The sequence below is a fragment of the Macadamia integrifolia genome, chromosome 10, assembly GCF_013358625.1.
Source record: "Macadamia integrifolia cultivar HAES 741 chromosome 10, SCU_Mint_v3, whole genome shotgun sequence".
NCBI classification, from domain to species: Eukaryota; Viridiplantae; Streptophyta; class Magnoliopsida; order Proteales; family Proteaceae; genus Macadamia; species Macadamia integrifolia.
In genome coordinates this window covers 22,341,391-22,369,057 of record NC_056566.1, presented here as the reverse complement: position 1 = coordinate 22,369,057, position 27,667 = coordinate 22,341,391, and the positions used below count along the sequence as shown (strand labels likewise).

The window sequence follows — 27,667 nt, the reverse complement described above, 5'->3', positions numbered from 1 at the left end:
ATGTTCTCCCATCCGTCTTTCAGAGGTTTCCAGGCAAACTAAGGGTCACCAGTTTCCAAAATTTCTCGTTTTCAACAACAAGAAACTCAGTCTTGTCCTAACTTAATGAGGTCGGCTACATGGATCCATACAAAAACAGAATAGGAGAAATGAAAGTAAAAAAGAAAGATGTCCAGCACCAGCAAGTCACGAAAATCTCAGCTAAATGGGTCGGCTACATGGATCCTTGCCCTCCAATCAGTTCTATACAAAAATTTCTTCTTTTTTTTTTTTTTTTTGGTAAAAATATTTCTCATATTCAATGCTTAAAATTATTGCCAGATTGTTTTTTCTCTTCTCTGGCAACAATTTTTAGGACTTCCACTACTAAAGAAAAAAATCCCCGTCCACCATTATCACTGCATCTGAAGAATGCCCCATATGGGAAGTGATGGTTGGTGCATTAAGTTGAATGCTGGCACAATTAAGCAAAGCTCCAGGCATTGGAACTCAAAGGGAGATTCCTAGATAGCTGGAACATTTGGTGCAATGAAAGCTACCAGCCAGAATATAATAGAAAAATAGGATTCCATAACCAACATAACCGACAAGCTCTGAAACAATATAGCAAACCATGAAGGGAAGACAACATATCATTTTGAACACAAAAGGAAAGGGCAAAAACAAGTATTAAGATGATTTTTTTTTTTTTTAATTCATACCAGAAGTGTACAGTAAGGAGTTGAAGGTGACCACAGGCAGTAAAAGATGGTGAGCATACACAATTATTGCACAGGTCCTAGTTCTTTTTTTTTGGGCTAGATACTTTACGGTTCGAATGCAGTTCACACTTGGGAAGTCCTACAGAGTGATTATTATTAAATTAAAAATTTCATGTTCCCTGTCTGTCTGATTAGAATCTTGTTTTTTAACATAACTTTTGTCATCTCCGAACCACAGACCTCAAGCTTGAGGTCAATCCTCTCCTCAACGTAAGTAGGATGTCTTTCTTTGAAGTGATCACAGTAAATATGGATAACAGTCTTTTATCTTTGGGATCTCCAATATCGTCATGGCTAAACAATGCTATTCTATTGGATTAAGAATTCACTCTTGTATTTTACTTGTAACTTTACTTGGAAATTATTTTTCTGATAGTTATACCCAAGGTTAACCATATTCAATTAGAAGAAAACAATCACTCGAAGTGTTTGACCAAGTGAAAGACATGCATAAAAGAAAATGGACTATTTGAGAACTAATTCAGTCACAAGTGTTTAAAATCTTAGTCTCTTTCTTTTCTTCTTCTTCTTCTTCTTTTTTTTTTGTTTTTTTTGATACAGATAAAATCACATGTAACAGACCATGATACAAGGGAGAAAGAAAAGTAAAAGAGGCTCAGAAAGGGTAGTACTGGCCTGTAAAAGTCAGTACAATTAACTCTCTGTTTATAATGTTAGAGTTTGTACCAACAAATCATGAAAATTTTCTTACATCCAGCCTGTTGTCATGTTGACAATTTTTACAGTGTTTAGGTGGATTTTTCGAAATTGTTTATTTTAGGATAGGAATATATAGAAAGGACCTTTCTTAACCATTCACTTGCTTACAGAGTGGCTTCAGACTCAGGATTCTCTAAATTTTGCCTTACTTGCTGGGGAAAAAGATAAATTTTAAACGCCGACCCTTAAGGCACATCTGAGGTAAATTCATGTCACAACTCACAAATGGAAATTTTAAAGTGAGGCCCTCAAGGTTCATTTTTAGTCGATTAGTCTACTGATCAAAGAGTTAATTCATGGGGAAATGGTGAATCAAAAGGTGATTTTGGCACACTAGTGAAATGATCTCACATGTTTCAGGCCAGATCAAGAAATCCCTTAAATATGAACCTCTTGGCAAATCCAAGAAGCACCTGAAACATCAAAGAAAATTCTAGGTCCCTGTCAAGAATTATGAGCCGATCATCTAATTAGTTCAAAAACTTGAAGAACAGTGTATAACCCGAGAAAATATCAATTTCGATTCTGGATCAACTCTTAAAACTCAATAACTTAATCTGCACCTGAAGGAAACTTGAAACAACAACACATGATTATAATAGGAAGGAGGTTTCCTACACGGTCCGCTTAGGAAGTTTTGGAGTAATCAGAGTTGCCAGGGGAAAAATAGAGTTTAAAAATCCATGACTACCGGATAGTATATAGTAGTGCTCGGAGTACTTTAGGTGTGCATATGCATAAATCGGGATGCAGTACACGGTAATATAATGATTAAATTATGGTCTACAATTAACATGGAGAGAAACGGATCAATATCCAGGCTTAGTCAAATATGAAGGATACATTTTCTGAATCTGTTGCATGTCGGACACACAACAATTTCAAGAAGCATCTAGCACATTAAATGGGGATGCAATACACGGTAATATAATGATTAAATTATAGTCTACAATTAAGATGGAGAGAAACGGATCAATATCCAGGCTTAGTCAAATATGAAGGATACATTTTCTGAATCTGTTGCATGTCGGACGCACAACAATTTCAAGAAGCATCTAGCACATTATTACCATTGATTTAACTTCATCAAGCAAATTTAGTTTAATTTGCATTCGTTTTTTTAATTTGAAGTGCCATTAATTCATTTTCAACTGCTCATTCAAAGGAATGCTAATGTCATCAATGATTTTTTGCACCAGTAATCATCCTAAGCCCATGTACAGAGGGGAAGGACCGTGTGAGATTGGAAGCTGGCATAACGCCTTTAAATAAACCATATGATTTAAAAATTAGTAAGGCCTAGAGATAAATTTTGATTTTAAAAAAAAAAATTGATCAAGAAATAAGAGTTAACTAATGTTATTAAAAAAACGACAGTACGTATAATGAGATGACTAGACGACTAACTCTAAGGGGAACTGACAAGTGATGGAATGATGAAGTTCAAACAGCCATTAGAGTTGAGTGATAATGTTGCAAAATTTGAAGAATTATGTCAAGATCAAGATTGTGAGCCATGCAAATGAAACTAACAGTTTCATAGTTGAACTCAAACTAAGACATGAAATTAGTGTATAGAAATATAAGTTTTGATTTATCAAGAACCCTTTTTGTTACATAAGCTATTGAGAGAAATGGATTTTATTTAATTAGAGGTATGAAGAAGTGGTAAATAGCATCAAAACAACTATGGGAGACATGATGCATATAATAGAATATGATGGATCAGTAAATGATATTGAAATTTAGACAGAAGTTTTACAGTTACACAATAACAATATCAATGCTTTGATGAGTATAATATTTGGCTGACCATGTAAACCAAGGGTGGCCAAGGATTCCAATGTTGAGTTGAAAAAAATACAAGACTTTCAATATCGTAACCAACAGAAGAAAGATGAAAGTGCACAGGTTGACAGCGCTCTGGATAAAAGCCAGGGACAAAACAAGATTAATGTAAATGAACCCCAAGTACTTGGATAATGTACGGTTGGATCGAGTTGTAGTCAAAATACAGTCATACACTATTTAAAAGTTCGACTTAGTTTGGTTTAAACATAATAATCCTGAACTTCAAAAACCAGCTTAATCATCATTAATAAATGAAATCCAGCTTTTACCATCGACCGAAAATAAAAACAACTTAAATCAGATAGAAGGAAGAGAGAAGTGGGAGGGCAAGGTGGATTTGACAACGACAAATCCTGTTAGGGTGCTGTCCATATGCTATGTGTAAGGGTGGTTACATCCTATTACGTAGAATAATTATGTAGTTAGTAGATGTGGGTGTAGTTACTTTAGAAGTGGGGAGTAGTTAGTTTGTTATCACAATGTGGGTAGTTTAGTGGAAGTGGGATTCTAAATTAGAAGTTACTTAGACGTGGGTTAATGATGTGTATTTAAGAAAGGTGAGGAATAGTTGAGTGGGATGACTATTATGATCAAACGACTCTCTCTCTCACAATACCAACTTATCCTCCCCTACTCCCATCTAATTGAAACTTTTCATCATTCCACAAAGTAATAGAGTGCGTGGCCGACCTCTAGGCCGTGGCCGAGGGTTACTTCCAATACCGACAGAATAGGCACGTAACATCTTGGTATCAAAGCCAGTGATGGCTGATGAGCAACGTTTTCAACAGATCGAGGGTCAAATTGGAAACCTCACAACCAGCCAAGAGAGGATCCTCAAACAGATGCATGATATGTTCCAGTCTTGAACGACCAGGTTCGACAATTTCGCAGCTTCTGTCGATCGAACATGGGAGGAGCGCTCCGTTAATCACGCCGACCTTGAGCGGCCCGCACGGAATGGCGGCAATGGAGGACCCACCATACCTAAATATACAAAGCTGGAATTTCCACGGTATGATAGATCTATGGATCCGACAAGTTGGATTATGCGAGCAGAGCAATTCTTCGAGTTTCAACATACTCCCCAAGAAGATCAAGCTCCAATGGCAGCTTACCACCTAGAAGGAGATGTCCAATTTTGGTACCAGTTCCTTAAGGAGCAAGAAGAACCTGTCACTTGGAACCTTCTCAAGGATGGTCTCCATACCCGCTTTGGTCCGACCCAATATGAGGATTTCTTTGTAGACCTTACGAAACTACGACAAGAGGGTAATGTAAGGGAATTTCAAAGTCAATTCGAGAGGTTGCTAAGCCGCTTCAAGGGTCTGACAGTAGCACAACAAGTTAGTCTATTTGTAAGTGGTCTTAAGGAGACCATTCAGATCGAAGTTAAGGCGGCTCACCCAACCACTTTATCGGAGGCCATTGGCTTGGCCAGATTGTTCGAATCCAAGATGCAAGCCAACACCACCATATCAGCTATGCCTGGATCAACTATGCCAATACGCCGCCTGTCACCAACAGAAACGCAAAAAAGGCGAGACTAGGGATTGTGTTACAATTGTGAAGAAAAATTCACTCCAGGTCACCGGTGTAAGTGACTATTTTTAATAGAGGGGTACGGGTCTGACGAGGAGGAGTTTAAAGTAGACGAATACGAGGATGTTATTAAGCTGGTGGGATAATTATTCAAGGTACCTACTTTGTTAGTCCTTGTGGACAAGGACGGTTTTAAGGGGGTGGGAATGTTAGGATGCTGTCCATATGCTATGTGTAAGGGTGATTACATCTTATTATGTAGAATAATTATGTAGTTAGTATACGTGGGTGTAGTTACTTAAGAAGTGGGGAGTAGTTAGTTTGACGTGGGTGTAGTTACTTTAGAAGTGGGGAGTAGTTAGTTTGTTATCACATTGTGGGTAGTTTAGTTGAAGTGGGATTCTAAATTAGAAGTTACTTAGACGTGGGTTAATGATGTGTATTTAAGAAAGGTGAGGAATAGTTGAGTGGGATGACTATTATGATCAAACGACTCTCTCTCTCTCTCTCTCTCTCTCTCTCAATACCAATTTATCCTCCCCTATTCCCATTTAGTTGAAACTTTTCATCATTCCACGAAGTAATAGAGGGCGTGGCCGACCTCCAGGCCATGGCCGAGGGTTACTTCCAATACCGACAGAACAAGCACATAACAGATCCACCTCTCTGGTGGCTAATATGTATCGATATCAGGTTATATGCAATCTTCAACCTAGAAGAAGCAGGAAAAGGAATAGAAGAACTTTAACAAAGACCATTATAATGTTGGCGAACGTATTGATTTCCATTGCACACGATGTTCATGTTCGCAGCGGACAATTGAATTACGAAATCCATCATTTGAGCAAGTAAAGAAAGTAGAGAAGGAAGGAAGCAAGCCATACCTCTTATCAGCTGCTTGACCATCCGCACAACCTGTGAGAGTAAGATTGAACATAGTCAGATGCAGCTACCAGGTGAAACCCAATTCCACTCCGAAGACAATTGTTACTGTTTCATCAAGGAAGAAGCCCATAGACATCTCAGAGACAGATATAGAGGTAGGATCAAAATCAAAAAACAGCACTCCATCATATTGTTTAGGAGTTCTTTGATGAGAAGCGGCTGGGGAAAGGTTGAACCCAATTCGAGAAAGCTGGTGTGGCAGATTATTTTCTATTGTCGTTCCTTGGAAACTGTCACAGGCGGGGACTAATGGAATTGGACTACCCTGAAGTTGGAATAAGAGACACAGCAAAGCGTTTCACGTTACATCGTCATAATAGACATCCTTTTGCTTTCATAAATGCCCTTCCAAACTCCAATTAAGGGTATGTTAGCTATGCATTCAATGCCCATTCCCAGTCTACATTACAACAACTCAGCCATTTCCTCACCAAATGGGGTTACATGGATCCGTACGAGAGTAAAATGAGAACACTGTTTGGGCCTGTTTAGTTAAAATGCATGCTTGATTTTAGAATGCTCGGGCATTTCGTCAAACACCTCATGTGCGAAAAATCAATTTGGTAACAAGCTAGTACATCTCTACACTCCACAAGTTGCACCTATACACAACGATAGATAAAACACGGACACAAATAAGTGTAGGTGAACACCTTAATTTCTTTGATACTTTCTCTTTCGCAAGAGAGTTAAAAAAGTTGCAGAAATTTACATTTGGGAACGAAAGCCATCTTCAACAGAGACTTGGATAAGAACAGGTAGTATTAGCGGCTCACATCTGCCTTCCACCGCCCCTCCTTCCGTATTCCAAGTTCCAACTCACTCACAAATTTTCCATCAACAGAGGTCGGTTTTTATCGATTTCGCCACTGTCTCCTGTCAAATTCCGAGATACCACTAGCTCTATCACCAAAACCCAAGATTCAAAACGAGAATTCTTAACATTCTTATTTTTATCACCATTTTACTCTTAGAAGCATACATGTGGTCCATGTGGATTGGATTGAAAAAGTCAAACGAAAAAATAAAAAACAAAGAACAATCCAATGCTCAAGGCTCTTGATACTGTCAGTTTTAGATGTCAGGTTTAGAAGAGACAAGTGTTATGCAGCCTTACTCCTTCGAAAAAGTCAAGATACGAGATCAATTAAGGCCCATGCCATTCCGACCGTTCTTTTCATTTTTTAGAGCAAAATATTTATACATTATATGGATAAATGATCATATAATTCCAACCGCTAGATGGAGAAAACATGGTCAAAATGAGTCACATGTCAATTTGAGTGTCTAATTTAATCAAAACACTTCATTGTATTTGTATACACCTCATGTATATCTACACTTGTACCAATGGGGTTGATAGTTTAGTGGTGAAAATGCCCTCAACCCATCATCGCTCGAGTCGGTTGATTATGGGCTCGAGTCTTGGCATATCCACTATCGTTCATTGGTCATGTGGAAGCGTTGCTTGCAATACGGGGGCATATATATATATATATATATATATATATCTTTATATATACACACAATAAACAAACCTTGTTTCTTACCATACATAAAACCGAAAAAAAAAAGTTTCAATCCATCGGTTTAGTCCAGTTTTGCTCAAGTTGAATCAATTTTGGGATGAGAATGAGTGAATCTTTAATAAGGGAACCAGGAAAGGTTTGTTTTGGTTTGGTTTCATTTTAGTTTATTTCGATTTTTTCTTATCGGGTTGTTATCAAGTTCAATCTAATTTAGATTGTTTGGCTAGGTGTTTACGCATAAATATGAAAGAAAAAAAAAATGGTTTCTTTAGCATTAAAAAAAAAAATCAAATTGGTTACTCAATTAGGTAGTTTATCCGTCATTTCGTAAGCCTTTAATTCATTTTGGTATAATGGTGTGAATCTAAACCAATAATTAGAGACGGTTTAGCTTATTTTTGGGTTTTTGATTTAGTTTATGTGGTTTTTCCCTTTACCGGCACCTTCGTTCGTTATCAAGTTAGGTCAGATATAGGTTGTTTTGCCATGTGAATACACATAAATATGAAAAAAAAAGTACAACATATCTTTTATGGTTTCAGGGTTGGTCGCATTCTTATAAGTTTATTATCATTTTTGGGTTGGTATGGTTTTGGCTATAAAGGCAGTGAATGGGATGAAATGTTGGGTAGTTAAGAAGCATAATGTATATAAGATGAATGTAACATAGATGAGGATGTTGAGATGGATGTACTGCAAAACTAGGAAATATAGAATAATGAGTGATTGGGTTATAGTTGATTTAGGAGTTACCCGACCAAGAGTCCAGGACAAGCTTTGAGAATGTCGTTTAAGGTTGGTATGACCATGTTCAACCAAGGCATTGGGATACCCAGTAAAGAGGAGCGATCCTATTCAAATAGAAAGAGTTGAAAGAGCTAAAAGAGCTAATGGCAGGTTTAAACTCACCGTATGTGAAGTTGTAAGACTTTAGTTTAGGTCTTAACTCTAGTATGACCTCAAAAAAACTATTTAATAAGGGAGTGAATCTTTAATAAGGGAACTAGGGAAGGTTTGTTTTGGTTTGATTTCATTTTAGTTTATTTCGATTTTTTCTTATCGGGTTGTTATCAAGTTCAGTCTAATTTAGATTGTTTTGCTAGGTGTTTATGCATAAATATGAAAGAAAAAAAAATGGTTTCTTTATCATTAAAAAAAATAAAATTGGTCTCAATAGGTCAGTTTAGTCCCGTTTTGGTAAAGTTGAATCAATTTTGGGATGATAATGGGTGAATCTAAAACCAAACTAAATAAGGGAAGGTATGTTTTATTTTGGTTTTGATTTAGTTTATTCTGATTTTTTCTTTACTGGGTTGTTGTCAAGTTAGGTCAGATTTAAGTTGTTTTGCCATGTGAATACACATAAATATGAAAAAAAAAAAAAAGTACAACATATCTTTAATGGTTTCAGGGTTGGTATCGCATTCTTATAAGTTTATTATCATTTTTGGGTTGGTACGGTTTTGGCTATAAAGGCAGTGAATGGGGTGAAATGCTGGGTAGTTAAAAAGCATAATGTATATAAGATGAATGTAGCATAGATGAGGATGTTGAGATAGATGTACCGCAAGACTAGGAAATATAGAATAATGAGTGATTGGGTTAGAGTTGATTTAGGAGTTACCCGACCAAGAGTCCAGGACAAGCTTTGAGAATGTCGTTTAAGGTTGGTATGACCATGTTCAACCAAGGCTTTGGGATACCCAGTAAAGAGGAGCGATCTGATTCGAATAGAAAGAGCTAAAAGAACTAATGGCAGGTTTAAAATCATTGTAAGTGAAGTTGTAAGACTTTAGTTTAGGTCTTAACTCTATTATGACCTCAAATGAGCTATTTAATAAGGGAGTGAATCTTTAATAAGGGAACTAGGGAAGATTTGTTTTGGTTTGGTTTCATTTTAGTTTATTTCGATTTTTTCTTATCGGGTTGTTATCAAGTTCAGTCTAATTTAGATTGTTTTGCTAGGTGTTTACGCATAAATATGAAAGAAAAAAAAAATGGTTTCTTTAGCATTAAAAAAAATAAAATTGGTCTCAATAGGTCAGTTTAGTCCCGTTTTGGTAAAGTTGAATCAATTTTGGGATGATAATGGGTGAATCTAAAACCAAACTAAATAAGGGAAGGTTTGTTTTATTTTGGTTTTGATTTTGTTTATTCTGATTTTTTCTTTACCGGGTTGTTATCAAGTTAGGTCAGATTTAGGTTGTTTTGCCATGTGAATACACATAATTAGGAAAAAAAAAAAAGTACAACATATCTTTTATGATTTCAGGGTTGGTATCGCATTCTTATAAGTTTATTATCATTTTTGGGTTGGTACGGTTTTGGCTATAAAGGCAGTGAATGGGGTGAAATGTTGGGTAGTTAAGAAGCATAATGTATATAAATGTGGCATAGATTAGGATGTGTGAGATGGATGTACTGCAAGACTAGGAAATATAGAATAATGAGTGATTGGGTTAGAGTTGATTTAGGAGTTACCCGACCAAGAGTCCAAGACTAGCTTTGAGAATGTCGTTTAAGGTTGGTATGACCATGTTCAACCAAAGCTTTGGGATACCCAGTAAAGAGGAGCGATCCGATTCTAATAGAAAGAGCTAAAAGAGCTAAAAGACCTCATGGCAGGTTTAAAATCACCATAGGTGAAGTTGTAAGACTTTAGTTTAGGTCTTAACTCTAGTATAACCTCAAACGAGCTATTTGAAAGGCTAAAATTAGGGATGTAAATTTGAAACCGAGATCGTTTATTGAAATCGAACCGTATACATAAAAACTGTGAAACCATTGGTTTTATGGTTCGATATTGGTTTTAAAATTGAAATCGTGATTCGATTTTGGTTTTAAAGTTTAAACTGTTGATAACCGTTTAAATAAACCGTTAAACTGATTAACATATATGTTTTAAGTTTAAGTCATTCAAGGTTAAGTTTATATACATATAAAAATTATGTCTACATTAAACAACTATAAAAAAAAAGAAAAAAATATATAACAATAAACAATTCAATTCCATGTTACAATTTACATCCGTTTAACTAAAAATTTTAAAGGTAAAGAAGTTACTTGGATAGAAAATTAGAAAACATAAGTAAATCATTTAAAACCGTTCAGACTGAAGTCGTTTATAATGATTTCGATTTGAATATATGAAACCATTCATTAAATGATTCGGTTTTGGTTTTACCTAAAAAATCTTGTATCGAACCGAATTGAAGCATTTACACCATAATCAAACCAATTAACACTCTTAGCTAAAATTCATCCCCCCAAAAAAAATCCATGGACCAATGTAGCCGACGAATTAGGGGATTGGGATCCTCTCCAACACCAACGACCCACCAACGACCCATCCGAAGGCTGGAAAGGCTTGGACACACATCCCCAGGTATTGACAGGCATTGGGATGTGTGACCAAGCCCCTGCAGTCCTTGGATGGTTGTTGGAGGGTGCAGTCGTTGGAGTGGAGCCCAATCCCGGATTAGGCTGAGTTGTTGTATCGTTTTGGGTTTAGTTTCTATCCGGTTTTCCATGTTCAGTATTATCAGCTGATTTCATAATACCCAAACCGAAATGGGCCTGCTAAACCTTTTGGTTTCGCTGTGGCCTGATCTCACCGGTTCAGTCCAGTTTCTGACACCCATAGTATTGGGCTGGTATCGGTCGCTGCCGATATCGATACCGATACAGATTGGTCTTGTCAAATCGATTCTATTGCCAACACAGAAAAAACCACTTTTTAAAGGGTAGCGCCGTAGCGGGTATCATTACTTTATAGGTCAATCTTTGTTGGCCTTTCACGAGTCACGCATTCACACTACGACAGTAACGACTGAACAAAAAGACTAAAATGGCTATTCTATAATCTGCAATTATCTTTAGGCAAAATACGAGTTTAAGGCGGGGAAATTTTCATCTAATTTGGAAAAGAATGGTAGATAATCCGTTACATAAACCGTTGCTTTCACAAATCAAACTCTCATTTACTCTATTCTGACCTTTATTTCGAGGCTTCACAACTGTTAGGCCCAGATGAATTAAAATGACAACCATAAACAGGACCAGTGTACGATGTACCACTCTGCAATTTCTCGGTTCAGTGACGCCAAAAAGTAGGAGATGAGTACTAAAAAGCTCCAATTCATACTGAGCTGAAGAAGGGTTCGAAATCTGGAAGTCTAGATAATTACTGGAACTTTGAGGCTGGAGATAGTTCTGTGTAATAGTAGCAGCCATGGAGAGTAGTAGTGCTACTGGCCGGCTTGCTGGACCAGAGATTCATGGGTTTCATACAATGGAGGGTAAGTTCAAAACCTGATTCCTCGATTCTTACTTTCTTGTCTCTGGATTTCTGTTTTTAGAAACGTTTCGAGAAAAAAAGGGGATTAGGGGCCCTGATTGTTGTTGATTTCTTCTTTTCCAGAGATGAGAGTTGTTGCTACAAGTAACTTGAACTGCTGTTGGGCTAATATCGATTTCCTTCTTCTAACCCTGTTTCAAAATTCTATCTGTATAATTATATTCTGTTTGGAATTTTTAATTATAATCCATGTTTAAAGTCTCTGGATCTTTACCCATTAAAATCTGAAGTGCTCTACCCAAAAGATCCCTTAGTTATGCATAGCAGCTCCAATGGACGAGCTTTCGAGTTTTTCAATGAAAGGTTTATTTGAAAGAAAGAAAGAAAGATTATTCTATGTCTTTTGCCTCTGGTATTTACTGCCGAAATACTTTCACTTTATTCTTTTGGCATCTCACCGCACCAGTCCAGTTGTATGCATTTTAAAAGTATAAGCCTTTTCTTCTCTAGTGTTCCCCTTGATCAGAAGATTTGTGTATGCATTATCTCAAATGATGGTGCTTACTTAATTATTTTGTTTCTTTCATTCATTGAGCAGATTTGGATGTTGGAACTATAATGAAGGAAGCCACAACACGGTGGTTGCGGCCAAATGAAATTCATGCAATACTCTTTAATCACAACTATTTCAGTATCCATGTCAAGCCAGTGAACTTGCCTCCAAGTAATCTCTTGCTTCAATCTCTTTTTCTTTTGCATCCTACTAGGTGTATTACAATTTATTTTTTATATACGATGAATGTTTTATATTGTAAATCATTAACGTGTAAATTCCACCATCCCCTTGCGTTTATGTTTAGAAAATATAAAAAAGGGGTACGTTACACCTGAAGTACCCAATGTTTGAGAAAGTGACGTTTGGGGGTTAGATGTCACTATCTCATAGAGTGTGCTAGTAACTGACCCCCACATAGACACATCTAAGGCACGCCGAACCCAAGCCATGCCTAAGACAAGCACACCCGCATGCGAGACATGGGATAGACCAATCGCTCAAGGCTATGGTGCCACTGATCCCAAGTTGTGCTAGTAGCACCCACAATCCTAAGTCTCTGCCTCACAAGCGGCCTGCCATGCTAGAGCCTTCTGCTGACCATTGTCCCCGTCAGTAACCGGGCCTACATGGGAAACACCGACTGCTTGCTTCAGCTAGTGAGTGCCAGCCCATGGAATACCTGTGATGTGATGCATGCGTGGCTAGGCCAACCCTGCACACAATGCCTTGTCTGTGGCAGCTACCTTGTGCACCAAGCCCTGCTTGTGGCATGGCACGATGCCATGCTAGGAACCATGGCACCGTGGAGGTGAGGCACGCCACCTTTCCTCAAGGTAGCTCTTATGACTTTTTTACTTTTCCAGAAGTAAACAATGACTCCCCTCATTTTGTCATATTGAAGTATTAGTGCCCTACCTCCTTAAGTTCAAAGGCCATCATCGAGTCACCATGCGCCTGCGTGCCACCTTAAGTGTCACATCCATGCCAACACTTTGGCCATGACATACTCCCCCACTCAATTGGTTAACGCTCTCGTCAACACTACTACTTTCAACTCCAACATCTTTAGCTTGTACTCCCATCATGCAACTACTCCTTACAATGACTTGACTTGGCTCCCCATGCAACACTTCTAATTGCTCTCCAAGAACTTTGTGGCTTCAAATAAGATGCAAGACCTCACTTGAATACCAGCCTTTCCAGCATCTCTACCTGAACTCGGCACCACAACTCCTCTTCCGATAGTCTTCTATGCCTCATTACATAGCAATTGCCCCTGGAAGACACTCATCTAGTGCTCCAAATGCTTAGGAACCGCTCCAAGCTTCGACTTAGCACCTAAGCCACTCATTAGATTGAGAATTCCCAAGCTCCACACCCCTTTGGATGCACAGTGAGCCACATTTTCCCCTGTCTGATCACACTTAGGCCAATCTTCGCTGAATATGAAACCTAAGCTTACCATGATTTCCTATACCACCACTATCACTCGTGCTCACAGCTGTCCACATAAGGGGATGATGTATGGTATCACTCAATGCCAACCCAAAGCATGAACCGATCTAGCTGTAATGAGTAACAACCAACATTGAAGAACAGGGTATGCGCTTTACTCAAATAGACTCTCCTCCAATGCCACTCTTGGTGAAAAAGTTGTGAGCATCACCCTCACAAGATGTTCGGCTCCTTAATTTAGCTTCTCCCAAAACTTTGTACTTCTCTACTAAAAATCGCCACTAGAGAGAGCACCCACCAAACTTCCATAATCCATGCCCCTTTAGTACCTCAACCTCTGTCTCCACCTTGAGAAGGCACCCCCTAGAAATTCCAATACCTCTGTCCCCCATAAAAGTGTTCCTCTATCTCAAAATATCAGTGTCACCTTAGCACCTTGAATTTATGTCTGTGCCTTGGTAAACAATCTTGTTGCTCTGCCTCATGCCATTGCCCTCACGATGGTCCCGTCCTTTGACAATATGTGCTACCTTTGGTACTTGGGCAACACACCATTACTTTCACCCCTAGCAAGCACACTCATTAAGCTCAAATCATTCATTGCCTCCGAAGAGGTCTTCCCAACATGGCTCTGTGGTGTTTTCCCCAATATCTTGGTACTCAGCCTTCATCCCACCTCAACACCCCAAAAGCAACATCAAGCATCCTACCTTTAAACCACATGCCTCATTGTTCCACAACGCCTCATAAAATCATCTTGGCATGAAACCCAAGACCACATGGTACCTAACTGTCTAAACTACTTGACACCTCTATGCCACCCAACATCCTCCATTGACATGCCTCTGAGTCGCCCCACTGAGCTGCCAGAAAATAACGATAGAGTTACTGCTTTCCACTACATAAGCAAGTTTTTCTCCCGCACAATTTATCTTACTAGTCTTAAGCACCGTTGTTGTTAACATCCACTCAATGTTAACAATGATTGCCACTCCATGTCCACATGATAGAATCCAACAGACTTTGTGACCTTAGTAAACTAATTACTACTTGAGTTAGTCATTAAGCTCACCAAAACCGATATCATTGCAAAGCTCCAGATGCAACAACTAGGCCCCTACAAACTGATGTCGCACCGAGCACAACAATGAATCCAAACATGTTGATGTTCTACTCACCAAGCATGGTCTTGCCACTGGTATCAACTATCAGAGCATTTATGTTCAACCCATGGCATTAAGTACCTCCAAATAAATTGTCGGAGAGATTTTTAGTTTAGCTCCAAGCATTGACTGTTGGCTCTAATTCCATCTTCACGAACAAGTTTTCTTGGGTCCAAAATTGCATGTGCGGCACCTTAGCCAACACTTGACCAAGGCCATCATAGATTCTTAACACCATTTATGCCTTTATGGCATTCATTGAAACTGCCTCCACAATAATTGATGGTATGAGGCTTGCGTAGAAGCCACAACACTAAGTTGAGGTTCGCATAAGCTAGCTCTCATTGTCACTTCATTGCATTGCCACTAAGATACTTGCCCAATGACTAGGGCCACTTGACAAAGCAAGTTTGACAACCTATAGGTCTCTTCCCTGTGTCTCAGCATAAATGCTCGTCCAACAACACAAATCCCACATTGTCGCAACTTTCACTAGTGCTACACCACTATAAGGCAAGCCATGCCACAACAACTCAAGAATACAACAAAGCCGACTACCATGCTTGCACCCAAGGTACCATTATTGCCAGACCTACGACATACTTCCCATGTTGGCCATCACTGTTGCACATTGTATGCTAGTAACCGATGCCCACACAAACCCAAGCCATGCCTAAGACAAGCACACCTGCATGCACACGTGATGGCCCCATTGCTTAAGGCTATGGTGCGACTGACCCACAAGAGGTGCCGGTAGCAGCCACAGTCCCAAGCCTCTGACTCACAGGTGGTGCGCCATGCTAGTGCCTTCCGCTGACCATGGTCCCCATTAGTAAACAAATCTACAAGGGAAACATCCACAGCTCTCTTTAACTAGTGAGCGCCCATGATGTCCATCATGGAATACTTGTGCTGTGATGCATGAATGGCCAGGCCAACCCCGCACACAATGCCTTTCCTGTGGCAGCCACCTTGCCCACCAAGCTTTGCTTGTGGCATGCCATGGTGCCATGCTAGGAGCCAAGGCACCGAGGAGGGTGAGAGAAGTTTTGTGGAGATTTAAGTGTGGGAGCTTCCCCTTGTGAATTGAATCAGCACAGTTTTTAATGTTGGAGATCGTTCTGCTTACATTGGGATTGACATGCATGCTATACAACTACCACAAATGCTTATGCTGGTTACAAGAAGGTTGAGTGTGCTTAATGACCAACTAGTTTCTGTAAGATATGCATATAGGAATTCTGTGTTAAATAAAAAGGAATCCATTTCTAATTTCATTTGGATCTCAATATCTAAATTCCAGCAATTTGATGTACACCTCCATGAGAGATATCATATTTTCAATAAACTGAGCTGAGTTTTATGAAGCTGACAGAAAATGATGGTGATAGGCCCAAAAATCTGTAAGTGAAGGCATATGAGCAGAGTGCAGGGCCACATTCTTCACCATGTTGATGATCAAGGCATGACTATAAGCTTATAACCAGATCCAATTGAATCTATCTCAAAGCTGAGGCCCATAATTTGCTTGCCAACCCATAAACTAAAGGACCATAAGATATTTGTTGAAGCGATTCATCAAAGTTCTCATCTTGGGAATTGTAACCATTTAGGAGTTTTGAGGAACTGGTAAATTGCATGCAAAGAATAAGAGGTTCTATGTGAATGCTTTTTTTTTGGTAGGAGGTTCTACGTAAATGCTGTTGGGATAAGGCTAAGATGTGTTGTTGTTGTTCTATGTAAATGCTAAAATGGTGTTTTTCTAAGTCAACTGAGATTTGAAGAACTAAGAGAGTTATTTGTAGAATTTGTAGTGTAATCTCTGTGAAGTATCATCTGCTTTGAGAGTCCAGATAGTTCTTTGTGTAGTAGATATTAATGTGCTGATTTGTCTGGTGAGATTCCATACATTCATTGGTGTTGATATGTCATCTAGCCTTGTTTAATTCCAGTGAGACTCCATGCTTCATCAAAATTAGAGGTGTTATTTGTCGTTCTATATTTTTTTTCCTTTTCTATCTTATTGTTCTTACCCTTTAGCTTATACATAAAATTTTGAGCACTTGTTATCTTGCAAGACCACAATCATGTCAAAACCCAATCCTATAACGTGAGCTTCTCCCTAGCTGTCCTGCACCAATTGCTTGGTAAACATCTTTTTTTATGCACATCATATGTGTATCATAGGAACAAATCTTCAGCCTTAGCCTTTTTATGCAGTCTGTATGAACTAGGAAATGTAATGGATCAGGACTTAAGAGGTTTTCATAGTGAAGTCTGAAAGGGATTCTTCTCATACAACATTTTGCAACATCCATATCTTTTACTTGCCAGGCATCCACTGATATATCTATGCATTTGGAGATGAGAATGATCTTGTAGTCTGAGTCCATTACTTTTTGAGGTGAAAGAAGGTGTACTTTTGGGTTTCTTTGCTTCTGTTTTCATGCACTAATTTAAGGTTTGTCTGTTGCAAACAGTAATTAGATAAAGTTGGATAATGATTTTACCCTTCAATGTGTTTTTCTCCCAAACTCAGGTGGCACAATCGTTTTGTTTGACCGTAAAATGTTGAGGAACTTCCGCAAAGATGGCCATAACTGGCAGAAGAAAAAGGATGGGAAGACTGTCAAAGAAGCTCATGAACACCTAAAAGTCTGTTACTTCCTTCTGATTCAGTTTGTTCTGTTATAGTATGCAACATATGCCTCCTTGAAGTTTGCAAACTTTGGAAGTTGAATGAACAAAGTATCGTCCTAATTATGTACTTATGGGCTTTCTTTACAAAATTACCAATCCCGTGTGATCATAGTGATTATATGTTGCATATCTCTTTTGGAGAATTAATACTTACAAAGTTTCAACCTAGCAAGTTCCTAGTTACCAACCTTCTCTTTTGTTGTATTGTATTTTTTTGGAATCTGGAATGTTATATATGCTTGCATCATTCTAAAATATTTGTATCTCACAATCTGTTGTACTAAGAAGGATAATTCTTATATTCTTTAACAATTCATTTTACAAATATCCACTCATAATTGATAATCTCCACTTTCTTGAATTCATGCATGTTTTCACTCCATCATACAGGTTGGTAATGAAGAAAGGATCCATGTCTACTATGCACATGGCCAGGACAACCCCAACTTTGTCCGCAGGTGTTATTGGCTGCTTGACAAGTATGTAGTGGTTATTTGAAGTGTGGAATAATTTGCATTTCAACTACTTATTTTCTATATCTTATGGGCGACATAAAATTCAATATTTATTAGTTAATGTTCATCGAGATTTGTGCTTTAAGAATCTGCTGGTTCCCCCATCTTTTTCTACAGGAAACTGGAACACATTGTCCTTGTCCATTATCGTGAAACATTAGAGGTTAGTTTGTTGGTATATCATGCTCTGTTAACTATGGATATGCCAAGTAAGGTAGTCATGCATTTTCTTATATACATCATGTCATGCAATACAGTTGCAGGGTTCTCCTAGTACACCTGTTCATTCAAATTCCAGCTCAGGCAACTCTGACCCAAACTCTTCTAGGGTTTTGTTGGAAGAAATTGATTCTGGGGTAGATCATGCTGGTGAGATAAACATTCCATGATTGTGCTATAACTTATTTAGGTGCAAATAAAAGAGATCTTGCCATTTAATTAAGATGGAATGTACCTAGCTTTATTTAGGGATCTTGTAGTTTTCTTTATCATATTATGTTGATAATTGATTACGTGATCTTGCTGATATAGTCTTGATATCAACAATATCACGATGTTTTATTTTTTAAAAATATTAGGTTCTGTCTCTTCTCTTGTTGGTGAATCAACAGAGGTTGGTGATAGTATGATTGTTATAAATCATGAGCTGAAACTCCATGAGATTAACACGCTTGAGTGGGACGATCTGTTGGCTACAGAAGATCTCAATGATCCTCCACGACCTAAGAGAGGTAATAACTTAGAACATTTTCTTTATATAGCCAGTTGTTCAACTTAGAGACCATTAATCACAGTTTCTTTATGACAGATGAAGTTTCATATTTCGAACAACAGAACCTAAATGAAATGAGCAACTACGGGAACAATGTAAGAAAATTCAGCGACTGTTGCACACTGTTCTTCATTGTCACTCCTTTTTATATGCTGTCATAGTGATATTACGCCCTTGTGTTGTTCTCTTTTCTGTTGGCTTAAAATCAGTGGGGAGATATCTTTCTACACACACACACACTAACATCACGGGGGTGAACTTAAACGTTCACCAAGATTGGAGAACTTCTGTAGGACATGGGTGGGCATTGGGCCAAGCTTGCCTTGATGGGCAAATTATGTCATGTGTCATCTCTATTGCCACAGAAATTTTTTTTCTCCACATTATCATCTATCAGCGTAGTAAGTTTCAGCCCAAGTCAAATTTTCCCACATGAAGAAAGGAAGGCTTTGGAGATTGGTTGAAAATTCGCATTGGCAACTTTGGGGCAGTCTAACCATTGTAAATGCAAGGGTTTACATCTTCACATGGTCAGCTGTACTGTATAGATGGCACCCAAAATTTGACACATGGCAAATTCCAATGGAGGGGCTCCCATTCAAGAGTCATTTTGAGCAGAAGATCCCTCCATGTGGCAGAGGGTAGGTGGTCTTGACTCGACGAACATCAAGGGAACTTTAACTTAAGCACACACAATCCCTTACATAATATGATACATATTGTCTCTGAATGTACATAGCTTAATTGTCTCTTTTGTTTGTCTTGTAGCTTGAATCTCCTGTTGCGCACATGCTGATACTTCAAATTTTAGTCTTTCCCTTGCATACTTTACCATTGTCGGATTTTGGATTCAAAATGATAATTCAATTCCATTTTTATGGTTCAGTCATCGAGATTTGGCTTGTTGGCCTGCTTTACAACCAACATCTTTTTCATGTATAGATGGTATCGATGATATCATAGATAATCTAGCTGGATGGCTTGCCACACAATGTACCAATGCCTATGATTACCTTCTATTCTCCCAACTATTGGCAATTTAAAGAGACCAGGCAGCTATAATATTTCAAAATATTATTCTTAACTTCAACTATGTAGTAATCCCTATCTATGGTTCATTGCAGGGTAATCTTCTCCTAAAAGACAATTTGCCTGCTGCTGGCTGTGTTCCTGTCGATGTACAACTACAAATCCATGATTGCTTTCAGACAATGGGAATGAGTAACCACAGACAGGATTCTGAAGAGCCTAGAGGGGGAAAAGATGATTCATTGGATGTTCCTGTTGAAGGTTTGCAAACTCAGGACAGCTTTGGCATATGGATGAACAACATAATGACTGATTCCCCTGGATTGATAGATGATCCACCACTTGAATCCCCAATCTCCAGTGGTCATGAATCAAGTGTATATGCCAAGATAGATAATAATCAACCTTCTATTGGAGAGCAAGTTTTCAGTATAACTGAAGTTTCACCTGCATGGGCTTTTTCAACAGAAGAAACAAAGGTCCTTTTATCTCTCTATGTTCTATGGTGGTGGTTTATTATTGCTATATTTCCATCCTCCAAAAATAGCTTTTTGTTATGGTTTGCATATCTAATTTGGGGCTAGAACTATTTTCCAGTTGAGAAACTTGTTCCAAATCGTTGTGTTTCACAAATGCAATTATATATGCTGATTGAAGATTTTATGGACTAAGCATTGAAATATCTTAGAGAAGTATGGATTCTGAACATCTACAAAATAACATTACTCATTACCTCCATGTTCATGAGAATGAAAGTAAATACGAAAAGAAATGGCTGCCATATGAGAAAAACCCTCAAAGTTCACAGTTGATAATAAATGGAACAATGTGAGATAGGTGGTGCAATAATTATAAAACTTTATTGACTATTGTTGAAAGTCTCAAATGGATTTATCTAACTGCTTATGAGTGTTATTGAGCCTTTTTCTGTTGGACTAGAATCTTTGTGGAAGACACTCCTTAAATGTCTAGATTTTTTTTTTTTTTGATGAATAATGTCTAGGTTCATCAGGTTTTGACCTAAGGTTGTCCTGGTTTTGATGAAAGAACCAGATGGAAATTGTGTACATCCTCAGAAATTATAAAATTATATAGAAGAGATAAGTCTAGCCTGAATTCTAAAGCTGTTCTCTTGATTTGGCACTATTATTATAATGTGGGCCCATGTAGGAAGTTGACTATGAATAGGGCATACATTGTGAAATTGATCCATACAATGTAAATCTGACAAAACTGAATTCCATTACAAAACAGAAAATTTCCAAAATAACATTTAGATCTATGAAGTCAAGATTTGAACATTCCCAAAATGGGCAGGTCCATTTGCCTCACATTTTTTTTTGGGAAAAGGGGGGTGGGGGGGGGGTGTATCTGCTTTTCATTCATGGGGTCCATCCATGGTTTTAAAATTTGGGACAGGATCAGGTGCATTGGCAGATCATTTTTGGGATCACCATCACTCACCCGGCCATTCCAGCTGATGATATCTGCACAATATCCTTACAGCATCGCCAGCCTCTAATCTGACTGCCCCGATACCATGGTTTAAATCTCCGGTCCATCAGACCCACATGGGAGACCCACTAATGCTCCCATGAGGGTCTGACTTTACAAGTCCTGGAACAGGGACTGAAACCTAGCTGTTTTGCTTTTTTTGTTGTTCATGAAAGTTTTCAGTTCCTGACGTCACCAAAGAACTCTTAAGACTTCTGAATGGTGAATTGGTGATTAGATGATTTCCTTGGTTTTTAGTGAGTAAATTCATAACCGGAAAACAAATCAGAATGACACAAGCTCACGTATAGACACTATAGTTTGATTAGTCATAAGTTGTTGAAAATGATGGCACATAATATTTGCTTATGTATATCTTGGAGCTCAGGTTAATCATGTATGTGTGCAACATAGCTCAACTCAACTAAGCCTAATCCCAACTAAACAGGGATACACGGTTCCTGTTTCACCATGCAACTCTATTTAAAGCTATACTTCTTGTCAACCTTTATCCATGTATGTCTAAATCATTAATATGTGCATAACTCAACAATATGCATTTCATTCCCAAGATTGGGAGGCGAAGAGCTGACCTTCGTTGGAGTTAGCCTTTTCATGAGAAAAAGAAGTCTGCATACAGCATGGACTGTGCTTGCTATGGCGCTTGCACAAGAATCTGCACACTGGCGTCGTATTTCCCAAAATTATATTATTGTATTTTAAAAGAAAAAGATTTTGAAGATGGAAAATCTGGTTAGGAGAGGATTTAGCTTAAAGAAGAATGTAGAGTACATGCAGAATCAGAGAATGTTGCCCATTTATTCGGACAAGCCTGCTTTTTAATTTTTGGTGGAGGATTATTTCAGTGGTTGGGGCAGGTTGGTCATATTCTGGTTTTCTCTTGTCTTGTCGGGTAGAATGGGAAAGGGGCTCATTGGATGGGAGGGCTCACTCTTAGAAGATGATTCCTATTGCAGTGTGCTGGTGGATTTGGAGGGGAAGGGATTCATGTGTATTTGAAGCTAAGGAGGACTCAACATGCAAAGTAGCAAGAAAAGCTATGAGAATAGTGTCGAGCTGTTATTCAGTGGTGCCAGACATTAAGGAAATCATGTTCACTAATCATCCAATTTTCATCCTTATTCCCAGTAAGGTGCTGTCTTTGGAAACAGCCTCTCTTGTGAAGCAAGGGGTAAGGCTGCGTACGTTTTCCCCTCCCAGACCCTGCAGTAGCGGCAGCCTTGCACACTGGGTTGCTCTTGCTCTTGCTCTGCTCCAGACATTAGGGAAATCAGTATGTACATAATTTTGGATAATTGAATGATATTGGGTTCTTGGTATTCTAGTTGCTTGGCATTATAAATATGGATGGGTTGGTATTGAAGAGAGTGATATTATTGTATAATTCTTGAGATTTATTAGTGAAATTATTATAAATATGGATAGGGTGGTATCCTTTTACTTTCCTATGAAATAAAAGGGTGACATTAATCTATACTTCTTGAGAAAGAAATCTATCTTCCATTGATTTGTTCAGGAAATTTCAGAAAATTAGTTCGTGCCATGGAAACTTGTAGACTGAAAAGCAAATTCAGTTGGGAATATGCTTTGCTAATGTTTTTCAAATCCCAGACAATGAACAGAAAGGTGTTTGAGGAAGAAGAAGATGAACATGTTTTATGACACACTGACTTGGGGTATGAATTGTTGATATGTGGGAATGATGGCTGCCCAATTTAGACTAGGGATGACCACTTTTGGCGAGCTTCGAACCTATTATACTCTCATATTCCTCATTTATGCAGTACATGTTGTTCTTGAGGAATGAGTCTGTAACCTTGCTTTTTTAGCATTCTCTGAAGTTTCAGACACATTTTCTGGATATAATTTTTTAACAATATTTCCCTCATCTTCAAATATTTTTTCTTTTTAATACACTTCTATGAAGTTCTCCCTAAAACTTCCATAACTCCCTGAGGCAAAATATCTATAAGAATTGAAGACTCCTATGAATTTAAGACTGCTTGGATCTTGTGAATCTATGAATATCAATTCCTAGCTAAGAAATCAAAATAAAATAGTGATATGAAAAAATTTGGATGAATAATGGATAAGTTGGATGGGCTCGACCCAACTTGAGATGAGATCGATAGTTGGCATGCTTTTGCTTTGAGTTCTCTGGATGTAATTTAAATCCATTTCCAAGATTTTTGGAGAAAAGTAAATTTAACTATATAAGTGAGTTAAGTTCTATCTGTTTTAATTGTCGATCATTAGCATCCCTTTGGACATCACCTGACAGTTTAGTATATGAAGATGGAGTCCAAACCCCCCCCCCTCTCTTTCAAATGATGGCTTCTGCTTTTGCCTCTTGGTGTCCCTCCTCTTCTATATTCTCTTCTATTTCATTCAAGAAAAAAGAGTTAATAGACAGGTTTTTTCAAGGATATTATTTTCTGGAAATGTTGTATTTGACAGAAGATACAGCTGTAGATAAGATGGAAGAACAAGACACAACAGGGTTGTAGTCGGCAGTCCTAAATAGTTACAAGAAAGGCTTGAAGAATCATATTGGGATGATATCTCCTGCTTATGAGTGTGAAGTTGTCACAAGAAATTTCCGTACTTGATGAAATTTACTTTTTACTAACGGGAAATTTGTCATGAAAGTAATTAGGTTTGTCTGGCATCCTGCACTGTGTAGTCATCTGATCACAGAAAGCCCCATTTTTTTACTGGATAACTACTATATGACAAGGATTGAATGGTAACTATCAGTGCTGAGATACAGTTGATGTTTTCTGCAGGTAATAGTGATTGGATGTTTTAGCAGAGAGTATTCACATCTTCTTGCAGGGACCAGATTACTTTGTGTCTTTGGCGATGCATGTGTTCCTGCAGAAATGGTTCAATTGGGGGTGTTCCGTTGTATGGCATTGCCGCATAACCCTGGCCCAGTTAATTTCTACGTGAGTCTTGATGGTTGTACTCCCATTAGCCAAGTAGTGACTTTTGAGTATCGTTCTCCTGTGAATAACCGGGTTGCTCAACCAGAAGATAAGTGGGAAGAATATGAACTGCAGTTAAGACTCGCGCAATTGCTCTTCTCTACCACCAATAGCCTTACTCTTCTGTCTAGTAAGGCATCAGCAAATTCCCTAAGGGAGGCAAAAAAATTTGCGCACATAATCTCTTCCATTGACAGAGATTGGGTACATTTAATTAAGTCAGTTGGTGATGGGATCTCGTTTCCACAAGCCAAAAACAGTTTGCTTGAACTCTCTTTGAAGAACAAGTTTCTAGAGTGGCTTTTGGAAAAAGTAGTTGAAGGGTGTAAAGCCCCTGCTCGGGACCATCAAGGTCAAGGAGTTATCCATTTGTGCACTATCCTAGGTTATACCTGGTCTGTCAAACCATATTCAAGTTCAGGCCTTTCTTTAGATTTTCGTGATGCATCTGGATGGACAGCACTTCATTGGGCTGCATACCATGGAAGGTATTTATTTATACTGCTTGAAATTGCTAAATGTTTGTTAGTGCTACCTATGGCATTCTCTTTCACTCTTAAAGGTTTAAGCATCTGCTTCAAGATTTATTTAATTATTCTCTTCACTAGACAGCATCCTTGATAGCATTTACATCAAGATTAACATGCCTGCATACACGTATGCGCCCACATTCATCCATGCATAACTGCATAAGTCATATCTGTTCAAGTTTTATTTAGTTTATTTTCCTAAATTGTTTATTCTTGCTGGAAATTGTGTACGAGATATGATACATGTTATTTACTAAAAGTACATCAATTATTCGATCCTACCTTAGCCATAGCCAAAATATGTAATGAAAAAATGCGATGCAAGAATTATCTAATTCAATACAACTGTAGCACAAAAGATCACAAAGCAGAAAAACTCCAAACTCTTTTGAGGAGAGACTATGTGCTCTAAAGAAAAGGAAAAAAAAAAAGAAGTTAGTATTCCATAGTCCAAAGAGGAGAGACATTATGTGTGCATATAACGGTGTGTGGCTTTCAATGCCAACCCTGGATCCTGTGTGTGTGTGTTTATGTGTGGTAACTAAACCTGTTTCACTGAGGAGTAACTTATCATTTTCAAATATTTAAATTTCACCACACATTCTTTTTAAACTTGGTGATTTCCATATGTAGGGAGGAAATGGTTGCAGTTCTTTTATCTGCGGGGGCAAGGCCAGAGTTGGTCACACACCCCACTCCAGAATTTCCTGGTGGACAAACTGCTGCTGATCTTGCTTCCAAGAATGGATATGATGGCTTAGCTGCTTATCTTGCAGAAAAGGGATTAATATCACAATTGAATGCTATGTACATATCAGGAAACTTAAGTGGCTCCCTGCAAACTATCTCCACAGACCTTGTTAACCCCAAAAACCTCAGTGAGGATGAGCAGTGCCTGAAGGATAGCTTGGAAGCATATCGGACAGCTGCTGATGCGGCAGCCCGTATACAGTCTGCATACAGGGAGAATTCTCTAAAGCAGAGGACAAAAGCAGTTGAGTTTTCCAATCCAGAGAACGAGGCTCGTAATATAGTTGCAGCCATGAGGATTCAGCATGCCTTCCGAAACTATGAGATCCGAAAGAAGATTGGAGCTGCTGCACGAATCCAACATAGATTTCGTACTTGGAAGATTCGGAAAGAGTTTCTCAATATGCGTCGGCAGGCTATTAAAATTCAAGTATGCTCCTTTAGATAATGGCTTACTTAGTATACTCATTTTCTTGTATATGGCATAGTTTTCTCATTACGTGGATGGAAGTTTCCTAGCCAAATTGCTTACTGGCTTGGTTTAAACCCTATGGTAATGGCTGTCAGTCCAAGTGTTTGCGTTGTTGGAGGCAGAACTTTTTACCGTCAAATGGACCAAAATTAGGCAAGTCACCCTGGTCAAATGGTTCTTAAGTAAACTTAGTCATACGAACTTGAGTCAGTAACTCAACCCACTTAGGCTTCCTGACTACTTGAGGGGTTTGCTTCGTTCTACGTTGAGTGATGTGTTTGTAGTATGGGGGCATATCTACCAGCAGTACCTTTTACCCTGCCAAATCAGCCCAAATTTAGGCCAGTCAGCCCTGAGCAAATGCTTCATAGGTAAACTTCAGTCATACCAGCCCAAGTTTAAGTAACTAAACACACAAAGGCCTCCCAATTGCTTGGAGGTTTTGCTGCATGGATCCTTTTCCACAAGTCGTGTTAGTGTGTTACAAGGTGGTTTGAATTTAGAATCTTGCAGTTATGTAATATGCTTGATTTATGTCTCTTCAATTCAGGCTGCATTCCGAGGTCTCCTAGTACGGAAGCAATACCGCAAGATTCTTTGGTCAGTTGGAGTATTTGAGAAAGCAGTTTTACGATGGCGTAAGAGGAGAAAAGGATTACGTGGGCTTCAGGTCCAAAGCACTGAAGTTGCTGGAGTAAATCAAAATCAAGAGAATGGTGTGGAGGACTTCTTCCAGATCAGCAGGAAGCAAGCAGAAGAGCGTGTGGAGAGATCTATTATACGGGTCCAATCCATGTTCCGATCAAAGCAAGCACAGATTGAATACCGAAGGATGAAATTGGCTTACAATCAAGCAACGGTAAGTGTTTTTGTGGTGATTGGTGAAAACCCCAAAGATGTGATTCAGTTTATGTAGACCTCGATACTAAATTAATTCTACCTTATGCAGTTTGAATACAAAGAGCTTCGTGATCCTAGTGTTGGATGACAGGTGAAGATCATGTGGGTCAAGCCTGGAGAAGTTCATTAGATATTCTGGATATCACAATAGCTCAAGCAGGCTGACACTTAGTCCCTTGCAGAGTTTAGTTCTAAAAAGTGCATCTGTATTCCTTTGAGATAAATGAATGTACAGTTCGAACCATTTCTACAGATCCATGGTTGTAAATTGATCTCTTGGTTATTGTAGTTCTATATAAAACATCATTTGGAATTTGAAGGTTGATCATCTTGTAATATATTAGTTAAATATATGATCTGAATTTGAGTGTTCCCGAGTATGATACCGCAAAGATGAATGGTGAAATCTCTGCTCTTTTTTTTGTGAAATTACCATTAACCCATTTTTTTTTCTTAAATACCATTAAATCATTTTCCTTTTTTGGTTGGTGGGTGGGATTTTCTCCAATTCGTTTGAGAAATGATTCGAACAGGCTTTCCACATGCATCTGTGTACTTCCTCTCCCACTCCAAATAATAAGATAAAACACAGAACAAGGGGAGAGCTTGTTCATAGTATCTCTCCTCTATTTTTTTCTCTCATTAACCCTCTAGTCGTTAAATATACCATTTTGTTAC

The 27,667-nt window shown here is 38.4% G+C and overlaps 2 protein-coding genes across 3 annotated transcripts; both read left to right on the top strand.

Annotated features, from left to right (window-relative positions):
• The first annotated feature begins 4,096 nt into the window (after positions 1 to 4,096).
• On the top strand, positions 4,097 to 4,882 carry LOC122092282. The gene is made up of 2 exons (XM_042662608.1): positions 4,097 to 4,130; positions 4,227 to 4,882. Exons 1-2 carry the CDS (start codon positions 4,097 to 4,099, stop codon positions 4,880 to 4,882), a joined length of 690 nt encoding a protein of 229 aa, XP_042518542.1.
• Positions 4,883 to 11,343: 6,461 nt separating this feature from the next.
• Positions 11,344 to 27,418, top strand: LOC122091340 (calmodulin-binding transcription activator 5). Of its 2 annotated transcripts, none has more exons than XM_042661214.1 (13): positions 11,344 to 11,646; positions 12,244 to 12,369; positions 17,359 to 17,474; positions 17,910 to 17,998; positions 18,152 to 18,197; positions 18,292 to 18,403; positions 18,646 to 18,765; positions 18,843 to 18,901; positions 19,931 to 20,314; positions 24,137 to 24,825; positions 25,501 to 26,047; positions 26,640 to 26,948; positions 27,039 to 27,418. In XM_042661214.1, exons 1-13 carry the CDS (start codon positions 11,580 to 11,582, stop codon positions 27,075 to 27,077), a joined length of 2,703 nt encoding a protein of 900 aa, XP_042517148.1. In that variant the 5' UTR covers positions 11,344 to 11,579; the 3' UTR covers positions 27,078 to 27,418. The 2 variants fall into 2 exon arrangements, with proteins under 2 accessions (XP_042517148.1, XP_042517147.1); XM_042661213.1 differs by having other exon boundaries at positions 18,613 to 18,765.
• Positions 27,419 to 27,667: the final 249 nt, after the last annotated feature.